At 37.4% G+C, this 12320-nt stretch overlaps 1 protein-coding gene across 1 annotated transcript in view; it reads left to right on the top strand.

The window, feature by feature from the left end:
• RNASEH2B (ribonuclease H2, subunit B) overlaps nt 1-11931 on the top strand; it is a gene marked incomplete at its 5' end in the record, with an annotated part of 39094 nt that extends 27163 nt beyond the window's left edge. Inside the window, 5 exons of the mRNA XM_010583434.1 lie at nt 378-483; nt 3511-3589; nt 4539-4581; nt 9222-9302; nt 11254-11931. Of these exons, the coding sequence (XP_010581736.1) occupies nt 378-483; nt 3511-3589; nt 4539-4581; nt 9222-9302; nt 11254-11361 (417 nt within the window). The remainder of the gene's footprint in view (nt 1-377; nt 484-3510; nt 3590-4538; nt 4582-9221; nt 9303-11253) is intronic.
• Nucleotides 11932-12320: the final 389 nt, after the last annotated feature.

The following is a 12320-nucleotide window of genomic DNA, read 5'->3' as shown; positions in this document are numbered from 1 at the left end:
TGCCTTGTAAAGTCCTTAATCTTTGATTTCCATCAGGACTGCCTTTGCAGTCCATCTGAGCTCAGGCATTCTCTGTTCTCTGAGCAGGTGTATTTCTCACCTGTATAATCATGGCTCTTGCATCAGAGTAGCTCAGCTCATCTTAGGATGCTGCAGAACTGGTGCAATGTTGCCAAGGCAACATGGTGAAAGACATGCTAGTTTCTTTGGGTTTTTTAAGCTCATATGCTAGTCATTACAAATGTGTATTAAATTTCACCACAGTCCATAACTTGAGTGTTTTATATGCTTGAAACAAAATTACAAGACCTTTGTCACTGCATTAACATGTGCATAACAACACTGATACAGACATTTCATTCTGTGGTTTCCTATAGGTCAATCAAACAGTGAAAGCACTTAAAAGCAACAATATATCTGTAGGTGAAAGGGTACATGCAGCTACATACATCAGCGGTAAACAGATCACAGATACTAAAGAAGGTAAGAAAACTAAGCATTGTAATGAATTCCATTTTTGTGAAATCGCATATGTGGAGATAAAACACATGATTAGAATCTAAAATGTATTGAAATTGGCCTTTACAGTAAATTTATTCCTTGTACAGATAATTCCATGTATGTTGTGACTCTGCCTTGACTTTTCTGAGTTCTTTGGTATCTTCATAGGATGACATTGTAATTAACAGTAGGTCTCAGCTGGGGTTCTTTTAGCTTCTCCTTAGTTTAAGGAGAAGACATTTTGCTCAGTGAAATATATGCTGAAGTGCTTTGCTGAACTAAGACTGTCTTGGACAGTAGGATGCATGCTTATTATATGAGTATCCACCTAATAAGTGTCTCTGTATTAGAACTTTTTTATTATTATTTTTATTAGCATGCAAATGCTCTTTATAGAATTCTCCAAAAAGGGAAAGGATCTTAAGAAGTCATAGGCACAGAGTAAAAGCTCCTGGTCCAAACTTTACTTCAGGTGACAAATGTGTAGAATACACAAGTGTGTGCTTATTAAGGGCAAAAACTTTAATAATATGTATATTAAATTGCCCTGAAATTGACAGTCCTAGTACCAAAAAGTCTGGAGTGATCCTGTTTCTTTCTAGTCACCTTTTCCCTGGGGAAGGCAATGTCCTGAATGTTACTGGGATATGAAGTTGTGTAGAGAAACCTGAAAATGGACTCAGAATAAATTCTTTGAATGTTAATGAAAATGAAGAAAGCTTTAGAACAAGATGTACAAAAGCAAATTGTTTCTTATTACAAAGACATTCGGAAGTCTGCACGCTGTTGAAAAATAAGGAGAAACAAAGCAACTTGCTGACGAAGTGGAAAATGAGTTACCAAGTAATGATATCAAAGGAAACAACATAAATGAGATTTAAGAGGCAACTAGACAGTTTTATAGAACAGAGATTGTAATATATGGTTTTTAAAAAGAGGCAAAGCTGCAAAACTTGTGATTTTAACTTTACAGTAGCTTTTCATCCTTTTCCCCACCCCCATTTTTTTAGATAAAGGGAAAATTGTCCTGAGAGCAACCATCTTGACTGTGCTTAAATACTTTATCTCTGAAATTTGTAATTAAATAGCTCATCTGCAGTGTTTTTTCCACCTTCCTCCTTACTTAGAGTAACATGGATATAATAGTCTTTTTAAAAGCCTTCTTTTAGATTTAAAAGAGTAGCACTGAAATAGGGAATACTGGGGGTTAAAAGTAGGTAAGTTTTGGAGGCAGTCCTACCGTATGTAGCAAGGTGAATGACAGGAAGTCAAATGGACCTTACTCAACACTAATAAGACTAATTTTCTTGTCTGATCCTTTCACTGCCATGACAGTGCAATTTATTTCTTTATTTATGTAGAGAATTGCTTTCATAGGGGTATTATGAAATTTCAGTACCTTATAAATAGATGGGTATATGTAGTTAGCATCTACAGATGTTGTAGGGCAAAAATCTGGGAGGATTTAACGAGTGCAAATGGGGAAGGAGGGGAGTTTTAACATGTGAGACCTGAATATTTCATTCAGAAGACAAAGAAGGGAGGTAAGCAAGTATTCCTGATGTTTGACAGGAGGTTAATAATAAGAAAGCAAGGCTAGGGTGAGAACATAGACTCCCTACAAGGCAAACAGTGGTATTTTAAAATTGGTAAAGGAAGTCCGTGAAGATTGCTTCAAGGCTGAAATGCAAAGAGAATGGATTTTGTATTTAGTACAAAATATAGCAGTTGACTTGGACTCAACCATTCAGTGTCATAATGCAAAGAGTGAAATGATGGGAATATTTTTCTTAAGCGATAAATTGGACATACTAAGTGCTGAGGTGAAATTGTCTTGGATTGGAATTATTTCTTGTTCTCTTCTGACCCTAAAGTGGGCTTAGGGAGTGACAAATCCTTGATGAATCTAGGCAGTAGAGGAAGGAGAAGTGCAGATAGGAGATACTAAGAATTTGATGTCGGTATAGTTGAAATGCATATGCTGCTGTCAGTTTGTTAATGTTTTCTGCTTCCGTGCCAGTTTGCATTGGGCTTTTTAGATTGAAAAAAAGAGGAAACTGTCTCTGGCACAGGAGAAATAGTTCCTTACCACCCTGAGGCTAGTTTACCACGTGCTTCTGAACTCTCTTAAGTGTGTAGGCATATGAACAGATAGAGCTGGCCTGTTGTAGATGGAATTCAGAGGCGAGATTTTAGCTTAATGTCTGTCTGGCAAATACTTCCTGTGCATGGGTGCAGTTGCTCCCTAGCAGCCCCAACAACAGCAAGTTTAAAAGATCCAGCCCATGATCAGTAAGTGCTTGTGTAAAACGTGACCGGAAGAGATCTGGTTTAGGACTTCATGTTATTAAAAGGTCACTGGTTTTTTTTTCCCAGTCTCTCAGAAAAATATTTATAGCAGGAGTGCCCTGTACTGAAAACAACTTCTAGTAGTTCTTATTTCCACAGATAATTATCCCATTTTGCCAGTGATGTTTAGATAAGCCTTGGCATTTTCCATAAAGTACTGAAATTAAGTACAAGACTTTGAAATAGACTCATTGTCTCATCTAATTGTTTTCAGTTGAAGCCAGAAAATGTACTTTAGTACTGAAGCCCTTGCCAAATAATTGTAAGATCCAGATGCTTTAAAATTAATGATTGCATGTTCTGTTGAGTCAGCTTTTTACTTTTGCAGGTTTTTAAAATTTAATTTCTTCGGAAAAATACATGATATCTAGTATTCTCAGAAAGTGAACAGCTTTTGTAAAGTACATACAGCAGATATTAATAACATGTGCTGACAAAGTGAGTGTAGTAAGTCTTTACTTATTTAAATAAACCTACAAGTGTCATATAACATAAACTACTCAACACAGAGAACCATCACAATGTATCCATTAGAAGTCTCTTACTATTAATTCAACCTTATGATTTATGGTAGAGCATGCAACATGGCTAAGGCAACGTGACTATATAATGTGAATGTTCCTTTTCTTCTCCTTCCCACTCCCTGCCCTGTTCCTGAAGACTATGTGCGGTATGCGCATGGGTTAATATCAGAATATATTCCTGAAGATCTGAGTAAGGAGTTGTTAAAATACTTAGGGTAAGTATTGTTCCAGCTAGCTATTAGTTTTATATGGCATGCATTAATGTCCTTTCGGTCATTTCTATTGAATACTGAGATTTGTTCATCAAGGTTGCAGTGAATGACACAATACGATTATATTTGCCACACTTTAAATGTGATTTTTTTCAAATGTAGATTATGCCTTTCTGTTGTTCCTATCATGCTAAGGACCATGGGCTGGAGGAGAGATGTAATATATAAGTCTGATATGTCTGTTATCGCAGTTGCACCATGAAACCCTGAGCAATATATCCATTTTAAAGCAAGGCAGGGAAGGAAATCCAAAGAGTTAAAGCAATTTGTCCAGAATTGTCAGGCATGAGCAGCAGAGCCAGGAGTAGAATCCTTATCCCCAGTTGTCTTTCCTTTTCCCTACTCACTCGGTGCTTCTGGGATTTACCTTCACACATCTAACCTGTGTTAGTTTATATTTAAATCTGGAAGGTGAGCCAGCATCCTCATCCTGGTGTTCCCTGCCAGCAGCAGACTTTGCTTGGAGCATCACTGGGACCCTGCACCTGCCCCTCAGTTCAGTTCTGTTCAAAGGGTTCTGTTATGGTGGCCTATGGAAAAATGTGCAATTTGCAGCTTGAAGTCCCATAGCTTAACAGTTTCACTGAAGAGATGTTATGTGTTTTATAATATCATCTTACTAATCGCCAAGGTTTTCAGAAGTAAGGTGGAGTTTTCCTGTTTTCGTTGCCAGATCTAAGACCTTTTAAAAGAGTCCATGTTTCTGTATGGTGCCTGCCGCTGTTTTAATCTTAAGTCAGAAATACAGAGTCCATGAGCTGCTTTTTTTGCGAACGCATGCCATGTGTGAGCAGCTGATAACCAAAGCAGCCTTTGTGGGGAAGGAATTGTAAGCTTTAGGTTGTGCAATTCAGCTCTCTTAATTTATAACTTAAAATCTTTTGTTCTACAGGCTCCCAGAACTTAGAAGCCCAGCACCAGAGCCACCATTGAAGGTAGGAGAGCATTAAGATATTGATAGATACATTGTGTTGTAAGCTAAGTTCTCTGAATTATTATTACAACTAGACTAGGCTAAGCGCTGGGTGCAGTACAATAGGTAAGCTGGCCTTGTGAAAAGCCAGTCTGAAATAATGCAAGTAATTTACCAGGTACTTCATATTTTTCAATAAGGAATGTTTTGGTTGGTTTTCCTGTTTAAAAAAGGGGAGGGAAAGCGAGAGACGTATTTTATGTTTTTGGTCAGCAGTCTTTTCATGCATGTTTTGCTTATTTAGTTTTATTGAGGTTGATGGGACAATATGACCTCATAGGTTTTCTTTCATATGTAATTTATGAGGACCCTGAAAGGGACCTCCTGGGTCATGGATTCCCAGACAACCATGTTGGTTAATCTCTCATACACTGACCATTCTTCACTGTGAGTCTCATTAGGATTTTTTGTTTCCATTACTTCTCTTGGAAGACTGTTCTATAACCTCATTCCTCTGATGCTCAGAAACCTTCCTGTAAATTCCACCTTGAATTTATTCATGGCCAATTTATTCCCCTGTGCTTTTGTGCTAACTTTGTCATTGTTTTTTTAATTGAAATGGCTCTTTTCCCTCCCTAACATTAGTTCTCTCAATGTGTAAAGGGAAAACATATATCCTTTCTGTTTTCATTTTGTGAAGCCAAACTTGGTTGTGTAAGATGGGTTCTCCATTCCCTCATCATTACAGGAATATTCCAAGATGAATTCAAATGTTTCAAAACAGGTGACCAGAATCATATATAATTATTTATGATAAAACCTTTATTGGTGCAATATGATGGCATTCTTCCCTTCTTGTCTTAACTTGAAGTACTTTATCTCATTAAATCTTAGAATCCCATTTGCCTCTATTACTGTGTGATGTACCAGATAGCTCACAGTCATGCTGTGAACAGTTAAGACACAGTTGGGTTTTTTTCTCCACTGCAATTTTTAGTTGATCGGCATTCAGATTTATGAGACATTCATGCCGTTAGCTGCTGTGTACATGACCTTGTACTTCTGCACATTTCATCCGTTTTTAATGTTTCCAGTCTTGAATGTTCTCTGGCTTTTCCTTCACAGTGTTAAAAGCTCTTTAGGTATTCATAATGCTACTCGGTGTACATTCAGCAAATGTTAGCATGCTGTTATCTTTAATTAACCATTAATGAACATTTTGAATAGATACTGTTCATGGCACTCGACTAGTAATCTCCATCTGATCCAATGACATCCCTTTCTGCCTTATTTGCCTTTGCTTCCCTTTTACCCAGTTTCTTACCTACCTTAAAATTCTTGTGTGATCTTTGTTTTCTATAATTTCAGTTGCTTAAGTGGCACCATGTGAGGTCCTCTGGCAATCCTTCACATTTTCTGTCACCAGAAAATGTGTTATTCTTGAGAAAAAAAGATAAGTCAGTAGGCATTACCTATGTTTAGTTTTCATTTACTCTAAATCTTTAATTATTCTCCCTTCTTTCACTTTTTCTCCCCGCTCCACTCTGATGAGGCCTACTATCACTTTTTCCTCCTCCTTACATATAGATGGGTGTTTGGCTACTCTGCAGCAATATGGTCCCTACCTGATAGAACAGTTGCCAGGTTTTGCCTTTGGACTTGTGATTTTTTAGGCAGTCTCCCAACAGTGTCAGCCTATTGAGTTTTACGTCTATGTTGAATAGAGTGATTTCTATTCTCTTTTCTGCCCCTGTGTTTAACTTCTTCATCTTTATTGAAAACAATTTACTGAGGTAAAGGATTTATTCCATTTTGAGGCTATGCATAGATTAGCTTTAATGTCTATGCAATCCTTACTGTATAGCAGCTTCACTTTTTCTTTTTTGATTACTTTTTTGCCTCTGTGGCTAAAGAACCTTCTACTATTTGTTTTAATTTCCTTTCCAAGGTCTAACTCAGCTTGACTTTTTGGCAGTTCTCACTTTATCCCAGTATTACCTGACCCCTAAAACAAATCTTTTTTTTTTTTTTTTTGGCAGTCATTTTTTCCCCATTCATTGTAGAATTCTGCTTGCTCCTAGTATATATATTTGGGGGGGGTGGAAGGGGGGAGAGGTATGAATGACACATGACTGTGTGTCCATCTGTGTGAGCAAGGGGGAACATTCATATAGTTTAGTCTGAGAAGTTCTTTTCCTCAAGATTTTTCACCTTGTTTGAAGTAAAAGATCCAAAATGACTTCTTCCATCTTTTTCTTTTACATTCCAAGTGTCCTCCTCACACATCAAGTCCCTTTGCTTTGACTTTGCAAACCATATGCCTTACTTCTCTAAGTTTGCCCCTCTAGAATCAAGAACCCCACTTTTGATTATCCTTTCCATTTAATTTAAACTGAGGCACCCTATGTCTATTGAAATTAGGTTACTTACTACTCTGACCTTTGCTGCAATGTCCTTGCTACTTACCGAAACAAAGTCTAAAATAACCTCATTTCTGGCTGGTTCAGTGACTGTTCTGTTAAGCAGTATGTCAGCTAGCACATGCAGGAGTAATTGGGCCCTACTGTTATTAATAGCATTTGTTCTCCAATGTATATCCATGGATATAAGTTATTTCCATGTGGTTGGACAATTGTTCTGGCTGCACAGTTACTTGGCCCTTTGATTCAGTTAAGAATTATCTTTATGCATTGTAAGAAATATTAAACACACATCAGGAGCCAACTGATAGTCATTAGCCATATAAGCATGTTACAACAACTATATTAAACTACATGTGATGTACATTACATATTATGTATGAATAGCTTTTATACCATTGGGATAGTTCTGAGAATCTATTTTTAAAAATAGTTTTATTTCAGCAGTTTGGTTACAGAGGAAATGAGGCTTAGAACTGTTCAGTTGTTGGGCAGTGAAATCTTGCTGAGGATCTGATTAATTTCCAGAGCACTGACCAGGGTGTGTATGATGCTTCTGTGTTTAAGTCTTTGAAACTTCAGAGATTAAAACACTCCTTTATTTCACAATCTCAGAGGAGCAAGGCAGGCTTGTACACTGGAACCTATAGTCTCCTTCAGACCATTTTTATTCACTTGCATTGACATTTCTCTTCATGAGGGCGAGGTGTATTGACAGACATAGTACAGGATTATTGCAAATAAAGGTGGGTCTAACATGTATTCCCTATTATGGTAAAGTAATTGCATGTTTAGAAGTGATTTTAAAATAAATTCTGAAAGGAGGAGAGATTTAGAAACTTCAGTGGTTAACAGAAAAGCTATGACAGATTCTCTCTCATAATACAAGAGTAAACTGGGTACAGTCTGGACTCTGTGATTTAATGATTAAATAAAAATTACATGTTCTTTGTATTAATTGTAAGCCATTGATCTTGTGTTGTAATCGTCATACTGTCCAGTTTGTCAGCATAGGCAGTCTGGCCGTTGGCAGATGATGAGAGACATCTACAAAGAATATGTAGGCTCTGCTACAACTAAAGAACAAATGCTTTGCTGAAATGCAAACATTTTGTTGTAGGTTTTAAAAACTTGTTTATCAGATTCCAAAAAGAGGAGAATAGTAATTATTCATTAGATTGTCATTTCAAAATGTACTCACAACACAGTAAACAGCCTTCTAGAGAGGCTGATCCAGATGCCATTGAAATCAAAAGAAAAGGCTGCTGTTGGATCTGGTTCTAAGAGCTGAGAAATCTAAGCTGCAGACCTGGCTTCTGTGCCAAAGAAGGGGAGGAAAGAGAGAGAGATCACAAGCACCATAAACAAAATGAATAAAACAGGATTTTAAAATGTATGGTACCATCCAAGTTGCTTGCAAAATCACTCTCTTTGGCACAAAAACTAGGAAGGCCACAGTTTAGATTTCACAGGATATTAAGGACAGGGTAGTAATATCAGATATATAATAATAATAAAAATAGTGTTGTAAAATACTATATACTTTTTTTTCCCCTTTGGAAACATACCAGGAAGTTTTCACCTTTAAACTAAACACATGCTCACAGTTTATGGAAAGAAATATTCATTCTTACAGCCTGATCATGTGAAGTGCCGAGAACCGTTCACTTCCATTATTTCTGAAGTTAGAAGGCACACAGCACATGCAGAGTCAAGCTTCTTAATATACTGTTGGATTCAAGTGATGAAGCAGTCAGCAGAACTATGTCAGTGTTTCACTGTTGCCAAACTGTAGAAGCTAATTACTTCTAAAGGTTGTGCACAAACAGATAATAGACTAGATGATGGACCAGAGCCTAGGTTCCCTGGCTGTTAGACACTAACTTCCAACAGTTGCTCCATAAAGGTTCTCTGAATAGACTCTGACACCAAAGTCACAGTCATGGAAGTTAAAAATGGGATTCAGGTGATTTCTAGAAGTCATTCTTCAGAAAGCTAGGAAGAAGAAGATGCTTCCCCTGACATTGAATGATCTCTTCTGAATACTGTAGAGATGGTATATATCCATGTGTAAAGAAGACAATTACAAAGAGAAATCTTCCACTGTTACTGCAGATTCTTCGGTTGATTGCCAGTCCTGTTTTGGTGCTATCGTTACATTATAAAGCCAAAGCTTTAAACTTCCATGTGTGTACATCATAAAAGTGGTTGACACAGCAACTTCCTCACTCTAACATTTCAGAAAAGGAAATTATCAGATGTCCCTGTGGAAGCAGAAGAAGACTATACTAAGTTTAACAGCAGCAATCTGAAAACCAAAAAGGTAAGCAAGCCTTGCATTCATACATGTTTTGCTAAAGCATAGATTAATACCCAGCATTAGCACAGAGTGCCTATTTTCCTCCTCCAAAACACATCAGAAAAACAAATACAAAATGGCAGATGTCTGTAGTTTTATCTCCTTGAACTTTTCATTCAGATTTAATTTGACTTTGATAGTCTTAATGTCCCATTCGGAACTCTTCTATACTGTTACTGTGTGACTGTATTTTATCAGCGAACATTCCAGTGAACCTCACAGGCTTTGACACGTGTTAAGGTACTCAGCTAGTGTTTGCAAAGCTCTTTGAGATGTTTAGATGAGAAATCCTATGGCTTAGTGATAGCAACTGTTACATTTCAGTTATTTGAAAAAGTAACAAAGATGGCAGCATTCACTTGAATTCCAAGGGATGCTAAGACAGGCTTTATTTTTACCTAGAAATATTGCTTGTGCATTTACTTATGTCAACTTAATGAAGTTAAATCAACACAGAGCTTGCTGATTGCCAGCTCCAACGCAAGTTTGGACGCCAATTCAAATCTGAGTCCAGTGGTGCCTGCCACTGTACTATTCCTAGGAGAGCAACAGGGATGTGAAAAGAAATAGATTCTGACTGTGTGCGCCAAGGTTGTGAGGCTTGCACTGGCTTATTCCTCTGAACATTGAAAGAAAATGAATCCTTCTCCAGTCTATTGGGAACCAAAAAGGCACTCTGTGCTGGTCTTGTGACCTTCAGACTAACGCTGACTACTCTTTAGCCCTTTGCAAAGAGAAGCAGCTGGTGACAGATGCATTCCATCCTTCCCCCAAAGCCCCCAGAATGTTTTGTACTCGGGGCACATGCTAGTTTTGAAGTAGGAAGAGGATTGCCCCCTAAGTGAAGGTGATAAATAGTTTAAAGTATGTATGTTTACCCCCTTCCTCCATTATGTACCTATAGCTTTTGAACCGAGCATAAAGGTAGAAATAAACTGAGGAGAGATAATTCATTTTAACATTAAATATGATTTACTTCTGAAATAATGAAGCACATTGATGAGAGAATCTGGGAAAGGAAAGATAGCTCTTGGACTCTGTACAGTATACTACTCTTTTTTAAATACTTTGGCAGTGGTTTTGTTTGTGTAGTAACACAGACGATCATACTGTTGTTGCATATCTCCATCCTATCCATAACCTTCTAGCTGATCCCAAGTATTGTAATTGTGAAGTCCTGCAGACTGAGGAGTATCATAAAGAAAGGTCAATGCAAAGTTTTCTTAATAGGGAAAACAGCTAGAGATTTAAAACATAACATTTTAAAATGTAAGAAAGAAAAGAGGTCAGCTTTATAAAATGTGGCTCATAAAATGTGTTTTAGGTGTAAAAGTCTGGGAAGTTGTCCCAGTGGCCTCGAAGTGCTTTTCAAATTTTAGTTACCTTCTTCATTCTTAGTTCTTCCATCTCTGTTCCCTTTATTTCACTGTGCATAGAGTCTTTGATAATAAATCAGTCTGAATTATTCATCATCTGTAATGCAAGGCTGTAATTCAGCCTGCTGACAGCATAATCATGAGATTGAGTCGGAGGGTACAGTATGCATCTGTTAGATTGCGTACATTATTCCTCTTAATGTACACTCAGGGATTATCCCAAAGTAAACGTTTGAGTTAGGGTACCTCATTCTGCAGAAAGGAAAGATGTTTTACCTCCTTGTCCTTGTAATTGATTCTCTGTCTTTGTCTGAGGCTAAGTAATTTGTGACAAGTATTTTTCTGTTTGAATAATCTCAAATTTGTTTTGTAAGGTTTCTCTCCTACAATTTAAAGCCTGCATAATATTATCTTTACTGCTGTATACTAAAAAAGCAATTCAACTTCTTGCTTGACTTCTGTATTTAGGAGTTTGTAGCTTATACTCCCCTCCTATGGAGATGCTGCTTAACTTTTTCTGTTTATCATTTCACTAACAGGCAAACAGCAAGATGTCTGCAGCACAGAAGGCTCTCGCCAAAGTTGATAAGAGTGGAATGAAATCCATTTCCACTTTCTTCAGCTCCAAACCTAAAGCATCAAAATAAAGACTCGTTCTTGAAAGAGTTTTATACAGTGGTTATTTTTATGTTAAGCTAAAGATGTCTCCTGGGCTTTTTTGTTGGTATAGCATATGCAGGGCACGTCTATGTACATGGTGGAGTGTGTTGAAGAGATCTGTGAGTTAGTGTTGACAGAGCTGTTACGCCTCAGCAGGGCAAGGCAGTACCATGCAGATATTCCAGCCTGGGTCAGGAAGAGAGCCTAGCTGCATTAGCATGGTCCTGTGAGCTGAGAAGCAAGATTTAGCATGGTACCATACTGAACTGCTGCTTGTTCTAGAATAAGCTCAGTCAAGGCCACCACAGAGTTTTCTCCATTGCACTCCATTCTGGGCTGGAGACATGCCCTCTTTTGAGTTTTTAAGGAGTTTTTCATTCATAAGGAGCATTATTTTTTGAGACTTTCTGGAGATTTTTACACAGTATAACACCAGAGTAGGATGGCGTCATTAGATTTTTACGTTGACTCAAGTCTTAAGTGCTGATGTAAGCATTGCCAATCGTGGCAATTTATTGAGGCAAAGATAGTGTCTATATTGGGATTTGGGTTGTTTTGAATATGCTAGAAACAAATTGCAATAAATGTCAATGTGCATGTAATGCAATAAAGTGCTTTGTGTAACAAATCTGTGCGTGTTGTTTTTGCTGTATGCTTCAAGAGTTAGGTTAGGCTTCAGGACATTTCTTAAGGGGTTTTGGTATTTTCCTGTGTATAAATTTTAATCCTTAAAGAATTACAGCATCACTTTGGGCTTCCATGATAAATTTCTTAACACATAGCAATATAGGGGTATTTTTATGTTGAGTTCCAAGGTCAATAGGTCCTTACAAAAATAATTAGGGAAAGATTTATTTAAAGGCAAAACTGGGATTTTAAAAGAAGCCTATTTCGAGCTGGATTCAAAAGCTTAAGTGTGAGTGTCTTAGATAAGGTTTAGTTTTAT

The sequence above is a fragment of the Haliaeetus leucocephalus genome, unplaced genomic scaffold (assembly GCF_000737465.1).
Source record: "Haliaeetus leucocephalus isolate CR32 unplaced genomic scaffold, Haliaeetus_leucocephalus-4.0 Scaffold897, whole genome shotgun sequence".
In the NCBI taxonomy this organism is placed as follows: domain Eukaryota; kingdom Metazoa; phylum Chordata; class Aves; order Accipitriformes; family Accipitridae; genus Haliaeetus; species Haliaeetus leucocephalus.
This window is presented reverse-complemented; position numbering and strand designations above follow the sequence as displayed.